The 21,383-nt window shown below is 41.2% G+C and overlaps 1 protein-coding gene across 2 annotated transcripts; it reads right to left on the reverse strand.

Annotated features, from left to right (window-relative positions):
• Positions 1–1,863: 1,863 nt before the first annotated feature.
• On the reverse strand, positions 1,864–9,950 carry steap4 (STEAP family member 4). Of its 2 annotated transcripts, XM_040118556.1 has the most exons (10): positions 9,507–9,950; positions 8,927–9,034; positions 8,765–8,835; positions 8,556–8,643; positions 7,263–7,541; positions 7,037–7,131; positions 6,817–6,927; positions 4,787–4,829; positions 4,453–4,617; positions 1,864–2,751 (listed from the first exon to the last, which is right to left on the reverse strand). In XM_040118556.1, the coding sequence occupies exons 1-10, from the start codon at positions 9,705–9,707 to the stop codon at positions 2,494–2,496; spliced, it is 1,419 nt and encodes a 472-aa protein (XP_039974490.1). In that variant the 5' UTR covers positions 9,708–9,950; the 3' UTR covers positions 1,864–2,493. The 2 variants fall into 2 exon arrangements, with proteins under 2 accessions (XP_039974490.1, XP_039974489.1); XM_040118555.1 differs by lacking the exons at positions 1,864–2,751; positions 4,453–4,617 and having other exon boundaries at positions 4,793–6,418; positions 9,507–9,816.
• Positions 9,951–21,383: the final 11,433 nt, after the last annotated feature.

Raw genomic sequence — 21,383 nt, forward strand, 5'->3', positions numbered from 1 at the left:
CTAGATTTCGGTTGACTAAATGTTCAATGGATTGTTTACTTAACTCATCATTTTAAGTTATTTAGAAACATTGTTAGCTTATTTTCATTGACTTACCAGCACGCATTGCATTAAGGTTAAAATTGTCCGGAAATCCTTCTGTTTTCTGATATTAAAAAGTTACATGACAGAGGCTATTATAGGTCTTTTTATAATCGTGTCTCAGAGGAGTCAGATGGTCGTCTCTCTGATCAAATTAAAACAATGCAAAATTATTGTGAAATACACTTGAGCCCTCAGGTCATATTGCGGAATATTGTACGTGAGCTTACCGTGACTGTTAGAAATACAGCTGTCATGGGGGGGGGGAAATTGTGTATTGACAGAAGTAAAAATTCTGAGTTGTGATGACATAAAATAAAATATTAGTCTAACTCGGAATAAGGAAAAGGCAACAGCGGGGCCAGCCCTATAAACAAGAATGTGGGTCACTAAGTGAATGAGTAAGTGAGTAGGTGAGTGAGTAGGTGAGTGAGTTACACCATTGGTCGACCGGCCGATTATTGGAGTTTCCCCATTGGCTGTTGCTCTTTGAAAAAGAACTGGTGGGAACAGTTTCTATTATGTCCGGGGTCGCCTACAGGCAGTGTTGCCAACGTAGCTCCTTTGTCACTAGATTTAACGATTTTTCACAACCCTTTAGCGACTTTTCAACAAAAAAAGCACCTAGCGACAAATCTAGCAATTTTTTGGACAAACCTTAGCTACTTTCCGTAGATGATAGTTTCCATTATTGCCCTGCAGGCGAAAGGTCAGGCTTCCCTCCACAGGCACATCTCTCTCTGGTCTCATTCAACGGACCACACGGCAGCTAATATAGACATGAATCAGCTTGTAACTTTCTCTCTGAGTGATCATTTTACAAGTAAATAAAGCTAAAATCAAAGCACAGCCGTTGTCTTTAACTTCTGTGTATGCTGATTTTGTCAGACGACGTTGCGGTCATAAAATCAGGATTTTAGCAGTGCAGAGCAGCAGCATGGAAATGGCTTGGAAGTGACTGCTGATTAACATGTAGTCTTACCGGGCCATGTTACAGTCACTATTTTATACGTGTTCCGTTGTCTGACAACAGAAAAAGAAAAACATGTAAATGAGAACAACCGTATTGGGTATATTATTGGCTGTATTAAAATTATGTATATGTGAGCACAGAGAGTAGGAGAGAAGCAAACAGATAAAGGGTGGTCTAGCCATATACTAGCTTTTGCCCTAGTGTTGTTTATAGTGTATATGTATTCTTGTATGCACATCAGTGCATAGTTACAAGCCTGTTCTCCTCATGTGTGACATTATTTCTGACCCCAAATCTCTTCGAACACACAACCCTAACCTACAAACCTATATCACTTGTCATAACACTTCTATGCATACAGTGTACTTCATATTATTGTTGTTTATTCATAAGCCTTTCCAGTTTAAGGTTTTAAAGTTTAGCAGCTGTTTCTCTGTTTTCTGATTTATGTAACACAATCATTTTTGAGATTATTAATATTTCATTTGACTGTGAAACTCCTTTTTTCTTTCCCTTTTCTCTTTAATTTCTTCCTTCCTTCTTTCTTGCCTACAGTTATGTGTGTTTGTGTATGTGTGCCCTATGTTCTGAATGCATCTATGCATGTGACAACGTGCAGCTAAGAGCGAATTTTTCCTTGAGAACAGCATCAGTTCAGCCAGAGGGATGAACCCTGGAGAGGGATCAGACTGAGACGACTACAGAGAGCACACTCAACTCAGCAGGGAAAAACTCTCTGAGTTAGATATACATGGCAGGGAGAGAGAGAAACAAGACAATGCTGTTCAGTCACATTGAAGTTTATTTTAAAATGCATTTCACACTGGTACCACTGTAGTGAGAACCAAATCCAAAAAAAATAATGTTACAGAAAAATATGTGAAGTTCATCCAATAAATATAAACCACGATATGCTGTAGCTAAAGGTTGCTGAGAAACTCAAAGTTATAAAAATCAGAGATCATCAAACTGTTGCTGCTGATGTTAAGGTAAACACAGCAAAGTTACCGTCTCCAAGTTAGAGACTGTAAAAGTTCTGAATGTGTATGGGTATAGTGCAGTCATTAAACTCAAGTGGGGAAAAAGACACTAGCTTACAAAGGCAAAGGGCAGCTGCTTTAAATGCAGCATAGCTGCTTTAACACGTGTGTATGGTTCACAATGTATAACTCATGAAAACCTACACAGTGTCATTGTATCACATACTGTTTACAAAATGTAACAATTCCAACATGATTACATAAAGAGAGACTGACTGTTTTCTCTGTTGACTTTGTGAACAATAGCTGAACAATTGTATCGTCTTGGATCAATGAAATCCGAAACAACAAACAAGGGTTACCTGATGACAGAACTCTTGGAAGGTAAGGCACTGTGGTGTCTTTGTGTCTATGTTTTCTATGCATACCACTTTTTCTGTGTCTGTAATTGTAACAGCCCTATGTTAGCAGTGATTTCTGGCTTTCATCTTCTGGATCAGTCCGCTCCCAGCCCTGTCGAATGCGGGTGAGGCTGCGGTCCACGCAGGGCAGGAGGAGCAGCAGCTTGAGCGCCATCACTAAAGAAGGCAACACCAGACCGAGCATGTAGGCCGGAGGAGTGTACCATTTGTAGGTAGAGGGCTTAAGGAACCGGTTCCAGCCATACAGGTAGGTGTGAAAGGTACAGAAGAACAGTGTGAGGTAGCCCAGCTTGGACTAGAAGAGAGAAAAATTAGTTAAGACACATAACTTTACACTCAATGAGTACGTGTGCATTCACAGATTCACATAGTTATACTTCCACTGAAAACACAGATGTAATCACTGTGTAAAAGGCTCAGTAAGCTGAAATGTGATAAACTTGCCTTTACAGAGACAAGCTTTTGACCTGCATATGTGAACATACTCCAACACACTCATCTACCATGTGTGCACAGAGCTAATTCAACTAATGTAGATAGAGAAAGTGCATACACATACACACACATGCAAACTTACACATTTACAGACCCATGGATCTATTCCATACACATGAACAAAACCTAAAGACTGTGACCAAGGATAATATATGCCCCCCAAATTACATTTGATGAATAACTTAACATTTAAAGCACTGCTCTAATTTGGGCTGGAGTAAAGGGGAGGGGTGTAGAATGAGAAAATGAGCTTGACATGACCTAGTTACATTTATGAATGAGTTTGTTCCCTGTGGTGAGCCCAACATAATTTTTGATTGGTCAAAGAGGGAAAAAAGTAAACATTTGTGTCTGCCCAAGTAAAAACAATCAAAGCGGACAATTTAGCAGGGGAATGATGGAAATATCACTAACACACTGTCAACAGATTACTTCCAACAGGAATTTGTAAGCAGCTATCTGGCCCATGTGACTATTTTCCATCTGGGCTGAAGCACAGAATCGTCCCCATAGCTTGAATCTTGGCTAATGGACATGATGTGAAGATTACAGCAAACAGTTTTCCTGCCAGTATCCACATCCATTACAGGTCCTGAAGCTTCTCTGTAAGTTTCCACACTAACTGAACCTCTGCAGCCTAGAGCAAAAACAGGTGTAATAATGGAAGTACACGGAAAATTTCATAACGCACTTTAAAATATCTCCAACGGGCACATTTTAAGTGGATATCAAGTGACCCTATTTAATATTGTGAGCATGTATCTCTGTGTTAACTGAATCATCAATCAGCTTTTCAAGGCCACAGTGAAGAGATGAGATAATCAGCTGTTCCAAATGAAATTTCCCAATGAGCGTGTGTGTATTTGTTTTATCAGAAGCTAGCTCATGAAATGGCACTAAAATGACCAGCAATGTGATTGTCTGCCATTTAGTTTCCTCTTTGTGACTAAGAGCGCCAAATCTGTTGGCTACAAAAGGTGTAAAACCTTTGCTGTCTTCCATTTTGTTAAGTGAATGTAACATTTATGTGTAAATCTAGATGGAGAGTATACACACGTGCCTTCTTAAATTGTAGGCTGATCAAGAGTCTTAAGATGTGATCAGAATATAAAGAAACTTTGTCATTTTAGGTTTCTCTGAAAACCAACTGAAGTGTAATAACTACACAATCTGTCATTTAATAATTCCCGTAAAAACACACAAATGCACAGACACCAACATGTACATAAGGGAATATCTATTGGACAGGTGGCTTCGAAGACCATAAGGTCCGCACCCTGGAAACTGGAAAATCCAAGTCTCATTCCTCCAGTTTTTGACTGCCAGTGTTTCACCATGTAAACAGGATGCAGGGATTCAACCAAATGCTGTTGGGCTGCGTGGTATCCTACACAGCTAAAGTAGAGTTCTGTGTCCATAATGTGTAACTGTGAATGTGCTAAAGCTCACCCATCCAGATACCCACAAACCATATGACTCAGACACACATGCCAGTATCCACCTGTATGAAGCTGAACTCTCTCCAGCTGAGAGCATTGCTGACGGAGGGGAGAGAGGTTATTCCCAACAGGATATACAGGCCAAATCCCAGAATCCCCATAGCGTAGTAAGAGTCAGTATACCAGGCCACGGTGGTGTCAAACTCTGACGTTTTGTTCTGCTTGATCTTAAAATTACAGTAAACAAAGCAGAAAGCAGTTTCTGTACTGAGGGAAACACATAACTTTTATTCAAAATCAACTGACTTTGTGACAACGTATGAATAAGAAAGTTTTTTTTTTTGCAAACACAAAGCTTTAAGTGTATCAAACACTTATTTTCTAGCTGTGCCTTACCTGCGAGATGGTATGAGCAGCAATTCTGAATCTCACATAATATCTGGGTATGAGAATGACAGAGTTATTTAGAGAAAAATCATCATGAAAATTCAGATAGCCCTACCTTTGTGACAGCTATGAACACCCTAGCACCCTAGCAACCCTGCAATACCTAGTTACCACCCTGAATCACCATAGCAACCACCTCATTCTTCACAGAAACACCACAGTAATCAAAAGTAATGTAGTTAGTAACTGTCCAGGGCCCACTAGCAACCACCGTGAACATCCTGTTATCATGTAAATGTTGTTTCACACTTTGGTTATGTGACAACTCAGTTATCTCCATGACAACTGAACAACCTCTGTCCATTAAGGAGGACTGTAAAATGCAGGTGAAAGTGCTGAAAAAAATCTAGTAAGTCAAGCTTTTATAAAGATTTTTCCTCAAATTACTGTTCAAGTTTCAAGAATGAACATTCATGCTTAATCTTAGCAATTGCCAGTCAAAATCCTTAGCACCTTAACACCTTAAAACCACCTAGTTAGCTACATTCTTTCTTTCTTTCTTTTTTTCAATAGCTCTTATAGAACTTTAAAACTTTTCATCTCTTTCAAAAATTCATAGCTTACTACTTTGCCTGCTTCTTCTTTTACAGCTTATTATTAGCAATTACAACTTTTCAGTTTTCAGAAATTACATATTTTCTTCTTGTAATGCATCTTTCTATAACATTAGGGTCCCTGTAAGTTTATTCAGGTGTTTCTAAGAATCTGAGGGCTACTTCTGAATATTTTGGTTGCTAATGCTGTCACCAACACCATTTATACCAATGAAGGTAGGATCAATTTTAGAAATACCTCTTAGCTACTATTATATATATCTAGATCCTAACACATTCAGTCGCTTTCTTATGACCGAGGCTTTTGGCCGGGAGAAGATGTCGTCAGATGGCATCCAATATTTCGACCCTGAAACACAACGTCCTCCAGCTGGCAGGTCAGCAGTGATGGTCAGTCACTGCCCATCTTCTCTTGGCCTCCAGCTTAACTCGTCCCGCCTGTTCCGGAGCTAACAAGAGGCTTTTTCCGCCACCTCCCCAAACCTGCAAGTAGCTGTCTTTCTCTACTTTCCTGCTAATCCCAGAGCTGTGAGAATCTCCCACACAGATTGCACCGGGAAACCCCTGCAGACAACCTTAACTGGAAATAGCTAGGCATTCCATCCTTCATCCCTACAATTGTTGGACCAGGTTCGGGTACTTTGTGGCTTTCCTCTCCAAGGCCTCTTGTCTTCCCATGGGACCATCGGTTCCATCAGGATGATCCTCTTTGCCTCCTCAGACAAAATTACTATGTCATGCCTCAGGGATGTTTGGATGACCTGGGGAAAGTATAGTTTTCTTCCCAGGTCCATTCTTATCTCCCACGATTGTACCAGCTCCAGGAGGCTTTTCTTGGTCTTCTTGGAGGTTGCGGGGCTGGTCCCATGTGGGTCTGATGCTTTTTCCATCTGTCCTTTTCCGAGATTTTAGCCAGTGCTCTGAGGACCTTGTCATGTTAATTGCAGTCTCGCATCCTGCCAGTGTGTGCGCCAACTTGCCTCTCTCTCTGCATAACCTACACAGTGGATCCTCCCTCATTCCCCACCTGTGCAGGTTTGTTGGTGTTGGAAGAGTGTTGTACAATGATCGAAGCAGGATAATATAGTGTATAATATAGCATAATTTATATCATAATACAATACATTCAACAGCAACATAGATAATGTTGAAACAACACATCTCTCAAACATTTCTAACACAAACTAAACATTAAAACTTCAGTTAAGGTAGGATTTATTGCAGGGCTGTTATTAGACTTTATTAGTTTTGGCTAGGTAGACCTGATAAACTGGCAAATGACAGTAGTTTAAGTTACAGTTGTGATTACTTCCAGGTTCAAAGCTTTAATTATTTGTTTTGGTTGAAATTAACAACAAAACTTTAATAGAATGTTACAGATAAATTGAATGAAGAAGTATGAGGATGTTTGCACGTGTAACATACCTTATGGGGATGATGAGGGTGTAGAGGACATGTAGAGAGGCAAAGCAAAGGGCTAGCAGTCCCAGCTGTTTCCGGCACAGCATCCAGCGGTCCAGCCAGTCAGGGAAACACCTGCATCAAACATACTTTGACTTGTATGATACAATATTTAAAATATATTGGAAATTGCGCACCTGTGTGCAGGCACTAAATATCAGTCGATCCTGTTTTGATGTCTGACTTGTATTTGGTCCCTCTATAGAGCTGAAGGAAGGCAGCTATGACACCAGGCAGGTAACACAGAGACAACATGATGAGCGACACAATGGGAAACACCTGAAGGATGAAGAAAAAACACAGAAGAAATTATTGTGAGGATAAGATTTGGGTTAAATGATTTCTAGAGGACACATCTGGAGTTTACCTCTCAAAAAAGAACAAATGCTGATTTGCAAGACAATCTTTACCTTGTTGGCCAGGGACACCATGATTCTGAAGGAGATGTCTTTCCCCTGTTCAACATATGCGTAAATGACATCTCTAATAAGCACATAGAAGAAGACGAAGGCAGTGAGACCGATGGCCAGGCGTAGTGGCAGCCTCCACTCTGGGAACAGCTGCAGGGGGAAATCCTCCAGTTCTCTGGCTGCAGACAGAGATCCCCTGTCCAGAACAGTGAAGCCCAGTTTGGTGGCCACCTCTGCTACTGACTGCTTTGCCTCAGCACTGTTTCCACACAGGTACACCTAGAGCATGAAAACATCCACAGTTTTTAAAGCACTCAAAATGCCTGAAGGGTTTATGGTCTTCATTATTTTATGTTTTTGCATGTACAGTATGTTTATGCATTTGTTCACACAATAATGAAAGGATGTTTTTGACTCCAGAGGATTGAACAGAAAAGCACCTGGAGATACTGTGGCTTCCCGTATGAAATACTAAATATTGTCAAAGATGGCAGGTAAAAACAAACAACAATGCTCAGTCAACATATGTGATGTTGCTGATGGTGCTCCAAATACACCAACATACCCCAATGCATACACACACACACACACACACACACACACACACACACACACACACACACACACACACACACACACACACACACACACACACACACACACACACACACACACACACTCTCCTGTGTGGTTTAACTGTCCTCTGGGATTGTAAAACCAGATCAAAATGAAACAGAGAAACCCACATATGCTGCAGCTTTGCAGTACAGAGTGAGAGAGCAAAGCACATTAAGGGAAGCTTAGATCTAAGAGAGATTGTGGAGTTAATTGATTCAAGGATACATCAGAGATGGCATTCACAGCAAAGACATAAGGCCGACTCCTTAGATTTGGCTTCTTTTACTTGAATTTGGTTTGATCAACACTTCAAATGAGTTAATAATATAATTTGGACTGAAATGTTTTCCTTTCCAAAAGAGACTATTATTTTTAACTTGTTGGTCAACACCCCACTGTGTGAATACATTGGAGCACTGTCAAATGCTTGTAGGTCTGCAGTGGAGAAACAATCTGACAAACAGTATTAGCTAGTTTAATTTAAAAATGATATATGTCACCATCAGAAAAAAAGATGTATTCCTAGATAGCAAAAGAAGACCTAATTTGTTACTTTTTAAATTTTAGCAAGTATCAAACGCACCTTAAAAACAAAAGAAATAATTTTAAACAAATCTGTTTCTCAATATATAAAGAGTTCAGAAACAGAATATCAGAAACAGACACATTCAGTACCTGTCTACTGGCATCTAAGGGTCCATTCTGCAGGGCCCAGGCAGACAAAGTGTTAAAAGCCTTCACCACATGAGCGCCAGGGATCAGCCTGCACAACAAATAACATACTTTTACTTCATGTTCCACCAGTTGTTGATGATTCAAACCACATGGTCCATAACATGTCCGAATGTTTTAGGTAATTACATTATTGCCTGGTGTCCTCTTACCTCTGCAGATACTCAGCATTGGCCTCTGGATATAGATTCTTCTTGAGGTTGTTGCTGACGTCCACCAGCACCTTCAAATCAATGAAATCAGCGGAGTGGATGAAAAGTTAGAAATTAACCAAGTGCTGTGTTACACAAAAGCATGACTGTGCAACAAGGTACCTTCCCCTTAAGATGAGGTGCCAGTGTCTCCAGGAAGTCATAGTGTTCTCTGTGTATACAAGTAAAGACAAGACTGGCTGACTTGGCTGCTTCCGCATGGCTCATCACCTGCACAACACACACAAACGCAGCTCTGTTGTCATGCATGGCCATTACATAAGGAAACACACTCAATAATAACTGACTCATGTTCAGAGCCACTAGTTCACTAGTTAAGCACATATTGCATGAAAGATGAAAACAAAACACTCCAGATTGCAGCACAACAATATCAAACAAAGCACAGCAATATCTGCAGACACACATGCAGACACTCAGTGACCTTGTTTAGCTCAGTCAGCTTTCAAAGTCTGATAAGAACTGTTTCTTTTTCCCAGGACTGACTATGCACTTTGAATTTTATCACCATGGATATTTTAGTTTGTTTCAGAGCCATTATGCAACACACATTCTGAAATATCAGCTGTTGTTTACAACGACAAAAATCATCAAAAAAACAAAAAAAACAAAAGCTGGAAACAAAAGCTGAATTCCAGGTTTTGAAAAAATGTGTCGTGTCGTGTCGTGCAATGTGTTGTACCTGAGTTCCCAGAGGCAAGGGGCCACAGCTGTGAGGTCTGCGGCTGCCATATACCACCCTGTAGCCAGTTTGGAGCAGACGCTTTCCCAGAGAGCGCCCCAAATCCCCGGTCCCAAAGATACACAACAGCTCTGGCTCAGGGTTAGCTGCTGTGCCTAGAGGACATAGCGACATGCCTTCTGGCTCCATCTCCTTTGACATGCTGCTCAGTCTTTCAGGCGATGTGACCACTGTGACACAAACAGTGAGGATATCTCCTGTGGTTTTGAAAGAACAAAACACTCTGTCGATGCTAGACAACTTTACTGAAATATGACCGAGTAATATGTCCAGATTCAAGGCAGATGTAACAAAAAAGTGGTCTTCAGAGTAACAGCCCTTCTGGGTGCTTCTGGAAAAAATGTCAAGCCCATGTGTCTGTTCTTCTAACTCTTTACTATCTAGACTGACAGATTTTTCGATCTCGAGTCAGTTTTTCTATTGGCCCACCCCCCTCCCATTTTTAGGATGGGCTCAGGGTGAAGTCTGTCTAAACTGGGAAACTCTGTGGTCAAAGGTTGGGTTGTGTCTGTACTGGCACAAGTACTAGTGTGTGGTTATGTTTTGATTGTACAAACTTTGAGTCTGTCTATGCCTTTGTGTGTTTGTGTTGGGCTACGAAATACTGTGGCATCATTTCAATTACAGCCTTCTTCTGAGAAACCAGTGTATCAACTGTGACAGATTACGCAACACTGGAAAACAGTGCTCTAATTCATTACAGTCTGCCAAAACTGTGTTATTTTTTGTTGTACCAAATCACTCATTTTGTGAAAACACACAATACGGAACATACAGAGTGAGGCAAGAAGTGAAAGTCCCAGTTAATCTGAGGACATAAAGGAATGCACATCTAAAAATCCCAATGAGCTCTCTCTGACTGGCACACTGTGAGACAGATTTTTTGATTGTAGCTTATCTAATGTCAGCTGCTCAAAGACAAGATCATTATAACAGGCTTACACATTTACACAGAATAAAACCAAAGAGGTGAAAAAAAAGTTAAATCTTACACTAGTGTCCTGGATAGAGTGCAGAGTAAAACTTTGACAGTTCAGCCAAGAATGAGATAACTCACAGTTTACTCATCACAACTCTGGAGCAGTAACACTGATCCCTTACAAACACACTATCCAGACCAAATCTAGGTCACAGTATGCAAATATTACGTGCTGGAATGTCCCCAAACCCCTCCTTTCTTTCCCTACACATCTTTGTTATATGACCATAACATTTACATGCCAATTACTTGGATATGTGTGCAAAACAAAAAACACACAATTTTACTAGCAGGAGGTTATTTCTTGTGCACTTGGATTGAAAGAACCTAATCCTTATATTCAGTCACTGATATGGTGGTAAGTAGAGGCACTTGCTGATTCATGGAGTTTGGAGGCAAACCCACCAATTATAGTCTAATCTGCATTCTTGTGTTGCCCTATGAGTAATTAATGTTCATAGCCTTGTAACTGAAGTTGGCCTCTCAGTGCAGCCCCTCTTATTTTCCCAGAGGTCCAGAATAGCTCCAGTTTTCAGGGTTAAGGTGAACCGCAGGACGAGTGACCTGTCCTACACCGTAATTACTCCCTCTGCTCTGCTGCTTCACTAAGTGGCTAGTGTGTGTGTTTACATGTGACAGAAATATAATGGTATTTTAGTAGCACACACATATATACAAGATAATGTCATGAAATTTGTCGCTGATCAGGTTTGTTGGGCAGTAATTAGCCTGAGACCTTAACAGCAATTAATCTGCTGTTTGGTAAATAATTACTCGCAAACTCTTCCTCCCACGAGATCCTACAGCCTAAAGAAGAGTGATGCTCAGTGGATGGGGGGGGGGGGTCAGGCTTGATAGACAAAGAAAAACCATGAGTTTTTGCATCGTAAATAAAAAGAAAAGCAAGCAAAAGAAAGGCTGATAGGAAATAGAATTAGAGTAATATAAATGTAGCAGGTCAGAGTTATTTATGCGCTGGGTAATTTTTTTTTTTCCTCTGAGGTGTATGTTTACATATGTAGAGCTGTGTTTCCATAGAGGCCCTAGGTCAAAGGTCCTCAGAGGGTGCCTCAAAGTTTGGAAAAGGAAGTTAATGTTTTGTGACTGAAACCATATGTTAGTGAAAATTTCTAGGAAAAAAATTGCCTCATAGAAGAGTCGTTGGTCAAGGCTGATTTTCAGAGTGATTCATTGGCTTCACACCCTCTCACAAGCAGACCTGCAAGTGCTTGACTTGACGCCGTACTTCTTGTAATAGTCTCCTTCATCCTCTTCACATCATTAACACCATCTAATAAACTACACCCCGATATCGGGTGGTCATTTATAACTGACCCAGAGTTCCTTGCCCTCTAAAGCCGAGCTCAAAGACCACCAGTAACAGCCCGGGTACTAAAGAACAGAGCTCAACCTCTGTGAGCAGCAGAGCTGCAGTCAACTACACGTGAGCTTCACTCCAAACAATCAAGCCTTGAAAAGAGTGGGTGGTTTTCTGATGATCAAAACAAAACTGAATGGAAGCAGCAATCACGTATCAAATGTCAAGTCTAGAAAAAGGCACTCTCAGGCAAGGGCGATGATTGGACCATCCAGTGTTCCCAGACCACAGCCATTACCATGATTGGCTTTCTCACTGCGCAACATCTGACTGTCTAAGGTAAACGCAGAGTGCATTAGAGCCACAAGTCTATGCTAATGAATTCTGGTGCCTGAAATGAGCATCCTGCTTTCTAGATCATTGTACTATATAATCAAAATGATTGAATTTAAGTTGCACTTCTCGAGCTTTGAATGCAATGTTTGTTCTGTAAAAGCAGCTCCAATAAATTGTGATTATGGTGGAACTTAGACCTTAGAGATCTGAGGCGAAGGAAGGAAAAAATGATGTGGGTTTTTTACAGTGATTGGGTTATCAGAGCAGATGCTCCCAAGGTAATGGATTATCAGATACATGAATAACTGTGGCAATTATTCAGTCGAGGGCATGGTCAGGGAGGATGAATTATTAATAATCTACAGTGGAAAGATTTGTTGCCGAGTGTGATTTGACGTCAAAAAGAAAGAGGGAGATGGTATAGAGAGGGAGTGGGTGTGTTAGATAATCGCTGCACAGTACTGCAGGGGTATGGCAGGTAGAGGTGGTTGGATCTGAAGTGCGACCAAGCCAAGGAGCTGCTGTGCCGCAGGGCAAAAAAGAAGGGCGAGAAACATCCTGGTCTGAGGCCAGTGTTACAGTGATTTTTCTCTCTTCTCGCTTCACCTCCTCTACACAACACATCTGCTGTTTTTGTTTTCCTTTGGGCACAGAGTGTTCTCATATGAGCCCCCTTAGCTATCCTTTTGAGGTTATGTTTTGGGTTGCAGGCCATGACCCGACACAGCCAGAAAGGCCATAACTAAAAACAGCTTTTCTCAAGGCAGAGACATGAGAGGAGCAGGCTGAAAAATAGCCCACATACACTCTAATCATTTTCTCGGGAAATGGCTAAGCTGTCATAGCCCCTTTTTTGTAGAGTGATTAAATGAGTAACATTTAAACATGTCAGGATTCCAAAGCTCCTGACTATGTCCAAAGCCATAAGGAGGTTTTGGACATCGCCAAGGATATCATCTGCTACCAAATCCTTAGTGAAACTTGTGGCTCATGGTTTTGGACATAGTCAGCAACTGTGTTGCAAGCTGTGGCTTTCTCTCTCCCTCTCTCGCTCTCTCTTGCTCGCTCACCCTCCCTGGTCTATCATTGTGATCGTTGTAGAGATTTACAGTGAAATCTCCCTACTGACCCCTGCTCAATGAGTGGCCTGTAAAGTTAATGGGTCAGATCCAATCTTTCCTTCTAACACACTTCACTCCACATGCACGCATGCACACACACACACACACACACACACACACACACACACACACACACACACACACACACACACACGTACACACTTGCATGCACTCCCTCTCTTTATTTCTTTCTCGGGCACACACACACACACACACATAGTCCTGTCTATCTTTCTGTCTCTTACAATGCAGAGCAAAATCAGGACATGGTCTCAGCTTTAGATGATTCTTAATCACAGTGGTTATAAAAGCCTGACTGAATGAGTGAGCAGTAGTCCGCTGGTTACACTGATGTATGCCATTTTACAGAGACGCTGAGGAATTAAGATTTCGGATACTGGGCCCAATTAGTGTACAGAGTGCACATTCTCCATTCTGTCCCCAAAAACTAAAAGAGACAGTTGACCCTGTTATCATTCTAATTAGCAAATACAGTGTGGTGACGCCATGTCATTTCCCAGATAACACCACCCAAACTTAACCTGGCAAGATGCCTAATCAGACAGAGTAACTGTGTGGGTGTGCAGGACGTTTAAACAACAGTAACTATTCTAAAACTAAAAATCTGAGTAAAATGTTTAAACTTCTGTGTTTGTTTTTTTGCTGAGTAAAAATGAATCTTTTTTTTTTTTTTAAATTGAGAATTTTTGGCTATTTTTGCTGAATGCCAGTCTTCTCACATACTGTATGCACATATGGCCAAGTTGATATTTTGAGGCAAAGCTCTGACCTCATCACTCTTTGCAAAGAAAATTTAGTTTTAAGGGCCCTCATCATTGAAAAATGTCATTTTTCAGTCAGCTTCCTATTATGGGAGATGTGATCTGGTCATGTGATCTGGTTACTTCCCATGACACATCCATGACACATTTCTATATTTCCTTTTCTTTTTCCCCTCTATTTGAAGTGGGCAGGGCACAGTTAGGAGAGTCAATGCTACATACCCCTGATTCAAAATCAGAATTCACCAAATCAGTTGATTTTAATCATAACACACACACACACACACAGTCCTGATGAACAGATTAGCTGAGCTGTGTGTCAGCTGCCATATGACCATTACATTAGACACCTAAAAGCCTCCGAGAGGAATACCTTTCTTGTGGAACCTTGTGAAACCCCCAGTCAGGCACTGGCCCAGCCTTGATGAAATACAAGAGTGCAGCAGCAGCAGTAACAGTGTCAGCACTAGTTGCAAACTGAGCCATAAAGCAGCCTCACTGGCAAACCAGGTGTGTAACCGAGGCATTTGACAACTTAAACACACCAGCTTATTCCAAAAGGCGCTGCTGGATATTGCAGCGAGTAAGGTTTGTCACATGCGAGTGTGGCAGCACAACTGGAATTGTCTGCCTGAATTAGCTTTGTAGGTTTCAACAACAGGCAATTTCTCAAATTTGATGAGCCTTTTACTCTTTTATATTTCACAAAAAACACGCCTTGCCAAACACACTAAAACAAGAACTGAAACTAAATAAACTGGAAGCAGAATGCTCTGTTCAGCACCGAGCTACGAGTAAAATTTCACTTCCTCTATGTCTAATCTAATCTGCCCTTCCTCCTCATCTTTAATCACTGCACCCCTTTTTATGTGTTTTTTCACTTATTTTACTCCAGTTCCCGATCCCTCTCAGACCCTACAACATCAAATCCCACTATGGAACAGAACTCCTGACAGTAGTGAATATATAATTAATTCCCATGACCACACACTGCTGAATATTTCACTCCTGCAGTCATGTATAATTATAGTTGACTCTTTGTCAAGCTGTCACTCTAGTGCCCCCCCCCAGTAAGTTTTCCACACTGTCCTTCAGGCCTCAAAAAATGGTTTCCTTGGCAGTGTGGGCTGCCTGCTCACTTACTGTCAATCGATCAGTGGCAAACCAACATGCACACCTGGTCCCGCCTCCAATGAATTGCATAATAACTCACAATTACTGACAAAAACTGTGCTGCACCGAACAGACATCAACAGAATGCATACAGTGGTGTTTAGGAAATGAGATAAAGCAAGTGGTAACGATCCTCACGAGGGTGGTAATGAGACTTAATGGGAGTTAATGGGGTTACACTGATCGGAGAGCAGAGAGACCCCAGGTTAATACAACTGCTAACGGGACAGAGACTGAGTGAGGGGGGTATATACACATACGTGCACACACACACACACACACGCGCGCGCACACAGAGCCAACATAAAGGCGTATCGCAGTGCCATAGCCTGGAATCATTAGAACGTTATAACTCCACTCAGTTTAAGAATTATACATGAGCCTTCTGGAAGGTTCCTGTCTTTGATTCTCTTGTCCTATGCTACTGTTAGGGTTATACAAGCGGTGTGTGTCTCGTGTGTGTGCGTGTTAGAGACAGTGTGTTCTTTCAAGTCCTCTGCGCTTAGCAGCAGTTAATGAGATCAGGCTGAGTGTTACCTGTGAGGAGGCCTTTGATGAAATATGTTCAGAAAGAGAGGGGGGTCGCAGAGAATGAGCAGACAGCCAGGAGGAGCCAGGAGGGAAGAAAGTGTGTTTGTGTGTGTGTGTGTGTGTGTGTGTGTGTGTGTGTGTGTGTGTGTGGGGGGGGGGGTATATAGAGATGGCTTGAAGAAAATAAAGAGGATATAGGGAGAAAAAAGAGAGGGAGCAGGAGCAAAACTGAGGAAAAGTGACAGAGAGCAGAAGGGGGGGGGGGCATTCATTTTTAATCGAGAGGAGAAGAGGAAGGCAGACAGATGAGGCCCATTCGCTTACAGCCACATGTGCACACGCCCACACAACATAATGCCGACACACATATACATGCAAACTTTACATGTTCACACACACCTAAAATAAACATACTCACAGTGTCTAATAGTCAACAGTAAATAATGTTTGGTCTGTTTAGCTTTCTGTATTTGAAAGAGTGGATTGTTAACTGAAATTTTATGAAACCCATGAAGGAGTATTTGGATTATAGTTTTCCTTCATCATAATCAGACTCAAATCCTCCTTTTTAACTCTAATACTTTAATTCTAATTACTCCACACAGGCTTCAGTGAGCTGTAGACTGGGAGGGTCTTTATCCCTTAGGAGAGAAAGGGAGAGTCTGTAGGAGACAAAGGCAGACAGACAGAACCAGAAAGAAAGAAAGAAAGAAAGAAAGAAAGAAAGAAAGAAAGAAAGAAAAAGATGAAGGTAAGTATAACAGGACTCCCTTGCTTAACAGTATTTCACTGATGGCTACCTTTAAAATGCTTAGCTGATGCTTAGCTTTCTAAATGACAAGCATGCAGAGCTCCACCAACGGCACTAAAGGCACATTTTATTTCACCAGGTAAATGACAGCAAAATTACAAACATGCCACTCCAACCCAACCAGACCTGGACGACCAGTAAACAAATGGTTGACTGTGCAAACCTTGCATAAAAAATCAAGACTAGCTCAAACCTAGTGTATGGCTGGACCGCCTTTTATCTGTTTGTTTCTCTCCTACTCTCTATGTTCACAAATTTTCTCATTTACATGTTTTTCTGTTCCTGTTGTCGGACAATGGAATAAGTATGAAATAGTGACTGAAACATGGGCCGATAAGACTACATGTTAACCAGCGGTCATTTCCAAGCCATTTCCAAGCTGCTGCTCTGCACTGCTAAAATCCTGATTTTATAACTGTGACGTAGTCTGACAAAATCACCATACACACAAATTAAAGACAACGGCTTTGCTGTGCTTTCAGCTACATTGTAAAATGATCAATCAGAGAGAAAGTTAGAAACTCATTCACATTCAATTGAATGAGACACATAGAAAGAAACTGTTTGTGCCAAAGGAAAAAACTCAAACACATGGCTGGCTGACCGATGGTGTAACTTCAGCACTCAGTCAAGTCAGTCAGTGTCAGACATTCGTGTTTATATGGCTGGTCCCGCTGTTGTGGTCCAGCCAACAATGCTCTATACTGCTACTTTTGCTCTGTGTACCTACCTGTTGATAAAGCACCCAAAATTTAGATTTATATGTATTAAACTATGCGTAAAATTATCTCTCATTCTTTCCCAAAGCAGTGCCTAAACTAAATTTTTGCTCCTACTCCTGCAGGGTTTGTGTGTGTGTGTGTGTGTGTGTGTGTGTGTGTGTGTGTGTGTGTGTGTGTGTGTGTGTGTGTGTGTGTGTGTGTGTGTGTGTGTGTGTGTGTGTGTGTGTGTGTGTGTGTGTGTATGTTTAACATATTTTAGCTGCTCTGTTTAAGCCTTCTTTGCCACACTGATGAGATTATTGATACGTACATCCTAAGAGGGCAGTTGTGCCTGCCAAAAAGAAATGATATAGTAACACCACAGTCAGTCTTCAAAGTCACAGTCAGTCAGATCCAAAAAGGTAGAAGAAGGAGAGGAGATAAAAGAGAATTTTGCTTTACTGCCTGATAATGAAATTGTATTTTAAATGAGTATTGGTGAAACATAATACTGAGAAGAATTAAATTTATATTTTATAGTCATTGTTAAAAAGTAGCAGAAGGTAGATTTGCATTTGTGTGCTGAGATTGCCACCACTGCAGCATTCTCCCAAATCCCAAGGATGTTTTTTCTTTTTTCTTGTCCTTTCTTTTCTTAACAAAGATACCATTCGAGTGACCCAAACCTGTCCCACTAGAGCCAAATATTGAGAAAACATACGCTAAATACCTAATACATTTACCACTTTGTCTGTTGTACCTTTAGCAGCAACTGCATTTAAATGATTACCCTCACGTATTGCCAACATGTACAGAACAAAGACAGCTGCTCTACGGGATATAATAACACTTTACTGACCACTAGCCCAATGGGATTCCAAGTTTAACCAGGTCTGAAGATAAAAAACGAAACAGGAAGGATGTTTCATTTTCCCAGAGGGCTCTCTCTCTCTCTCTCTCTTTCTCATTCACTCATTTCCTACTGTTATCTCTATCTCTCTCCACATTCGCCGCTTTCATTCGGCTCCCAGAGCTGAGGATATACACAACACACAGAGGGGGAAACACACACAGACACATAGAAGTTGAAAAAACACACACAGAGAAAAGGAGGAAGCACATACAAAAGAGAAATGCACTCTCTCTCACACACATACACACACATATAGGTATATATACAGACACAGTAGGCCCTATTTCAGGATGCTGTCAGCAGGGGGACAGAGGCTAGAGGAAACACAGGATGAATTCTACCCTGCCTCATTTCATCACACTGCCATGACACCCCTATTTACCTCCCCCATCTATCTCCACACTGACTGTCTACCGCCTTGTCATGCCTGTGTGTTTAGCTGTGGATGTGTGAGTGCGAGCACATGGGTGCACGTGTGCTCTGTGGGTGTGTCTGCACATGTACAAGCTTCAGTGTATCAGCACATTCACAGTGATGGAGTGAGGTGAGGTGGACACTGTATATTGTGCTCTGCAGTATCAGAACACGCTGTGCAGTCCGTCAGCGTTTGACAGAATCACTGTGTTTTATCTTAGACGGTTGAAACACTGGCACTCACTCCCATAGGAGAGACTCAGGAAGTTTCTTCATTAGAGTGTACAGTGGTGCCAGTCCTGAAGTTTCCCAAGCAATTTCTGCGACTGATTCCCCCTTAATGCAGTTTCAGGGTGTTTTTTTTCTTTGTCATCTCCTCAGACTCGCAGGCATTCCTCTCCCCCTGTCGTCATCTGATGGCTTTGCTTCACACCCCATATGTCCTCCTGCGACGATGAGAGAGCCACTTTCATTGAGGGGAACGAACGTGTTCTGTTCAATTCCCCAACCTCATTTTGGCTCTGAGAGAAATGGTCCCTTTCTTTATGTCTTCCACACATGTGCACATGCACACACACACATACACACACACACACACACACACACACACACACACACACACACACACACACACACACACACACACACACACACACACACACACACACACACAAACACAAAATGGTCCCAACCCTGCTGTCCTTCTTCTCCCCAAGGCTATGGTCATGCATTTTCGCTTCATATTAAATTTTTTTGTTTGTTCTCCTTGGCCTTCTTTGATCCGCGACCACAAAAAGAGAGAGGACACACAGTGAGAGCAAATAAAATGGATATTAGCAGTACTGAAATGCAGTATTGAGCTGTCCAGTGGCTTTATCCATCACTAAAATGCTAGCTAGCATTTCATTAAGTAAACAAAAACTTGCTTAAAGCCTGCTATTTTATGCCTGTTTTGTATCCTTGCAGACATAAACGTTTGCATTGTAACTTTATTGTATCCATCTACACATTATCCTAAGGCTGAATGAATGTGAGACACTGTATTGGACTTACATATGCAATATATCTCTACAGATAATGGCCTGACTGAGAATGAATTAAATCATGATGCAATAGTCAGATGCCATTAACTCCAATCCATTAATGCCCTCTATGATAGACACGGACACAAGTCTGTATATTTGTTAAGAGGAAGCATAATAGTGCCAAAGATCACATCCTCCCAGATATGATTACAATTGCTGCATATCAGCAAACTGCCCCTGCATCAATGTTATTCATTCACTTTCTCTACCTAGTTAATTCTCTTCAGTGACATGAGGAGGCTTTCTGTTTACAGCACTGTGTGAGCAAAGTGAAGCATTGATACAGTTTTCTCATAGGCTTATTTAATGTTATCCTTTTCTTCCAGTTAACATACTGAGATATTTCCTTAAAGTGGGGTGATGCATATTTGAAAATCAATTCTGCTCAGAGGTTACTATTTTCATCATTAAATATTCATTAACACGTGATATTCAAATACCTCAAGGACATACTGTATGTATGAATTTCGAAAAGTGCTTACTTGCTGTAATGTGGTTTAAGCTAGAATTCCTTCTGGGTTTGCAGCAGTTGATTTGATTAAATTCAGCGCAAAAACTCAGTTCATAATATTCACACTCTGTTTCTCATGACAGCTTGAACACTACAGGCTGAGAAGTTTTTGCTCATATGACAAGGTTTACATGAGGCTATATTCATGTGTTTACTTTATATGCATTCTTGTATGTGTGGGCATACTGGTGGATGCACTAGACTGGCGATGACCACTGGCAAAAATACTTTCCTATCCCCATCTCTGTATTAGTCAGTAGTTGATGGCTGTATTTTATTCTTCTGTGTGAGAGCGTGTGTGAAAATGTGTGTGTAGCTGACAGTCTGCTGATGGCCTAACACCTTTTTTCCAGACAGCCCATCCTCCTGTATCGTTTCGCCAGCGCAACAGAGTCCTCCTCAGCATGGTAAACAATGTACACCTAGACAAAGGCAGCTACACACACACACACACACACACACACACACACACACACACACACACACACACACACACACACACACAGAGATTCGCAAGCACAATCATACTCAGAAATCCTTTTTCCATTCCATTCTATTCTATCAATTCTTCTTTAACAGATAGCTTTGTTATAAGTTGACCCAAAGCAGTAGTTAAGCATTCCCAAGGCAAGGTCAGAAAATATTATCACAAATAATATAATAAAATTATTATCACAAACACAACATGAGCCAAAGAAGCACCATCCAAATATACTAAATTAGCTTTCTTCCCCATACCAACCAAAACATCTTTCCCAGATGCTGAGGAAAGCTCCATCGGGGGCCCATGCATAGTGCTCAAGGGTGGTTAGTTATTTTCAGAAGTAATAATTAGCGCCCATAGTGTCAAGATGTCTCTCTGGCTCTGTAAATAACATCTTGTATGACAACTAGTAAACAACATTAAATCAGCTTTAAGAGCTTATTAGATATACTACTTGGACATAGCTTTTTAAATTAGAATATACATAACGCAGACTGAGAAGGAAGGAGAGTAGAAGAAACAGACAGTAGATCTAAATGCCAGCTAGGACATGTACACAGTGAGAGCAAAGAGGATAATGGAAATTGTGTACAAATACGTGGAAGAGTACAGAAGAGGATATTCTGTAATGACTTAAATTCCGTGTCATTTTCTTGGA

This window comes from Xiphias gladius, chromosome 22 (assembly GCF_016859285.1).
Source record: "Xiphias gladius isolate SHS-SW01 ecotype Sanya breed wild chromosome 22, ASM1685928v1, whole genome shotgun sequence".
Taxonomy (NCBI): Eukaryota; Metazoa; Chordata; class Actinopteri; order Istiophoriformes; family Xiphiidae; genus Xiphias; species Xiphias gladius.

Excerpts from the sequence above, each read along its gene's own strand:
- steap4 (XM_040118556.1), bottom strand. The coding sequence starts at position 9,707 with ATGTCAAAGGAGATGGAGCCAGAAGGCATGTCGCTATGTCCTCTAGGC. Across the intron at positions 9,035-9,506 it reads CCTTGCCTCTGGGAACTCAG|GTGATGAGCCATGCGGAAGC; the intron begins GTACAACACATT and ends TGTGTTGTGCAG. Across the intron at positions 6,928-7,036 it reads TATAGAGGGACCAAATACAA|GTGTTTCCCTGACTGGCTGG; the intron begins GTCAGACATCAA and ends TGTTTGATGCAG.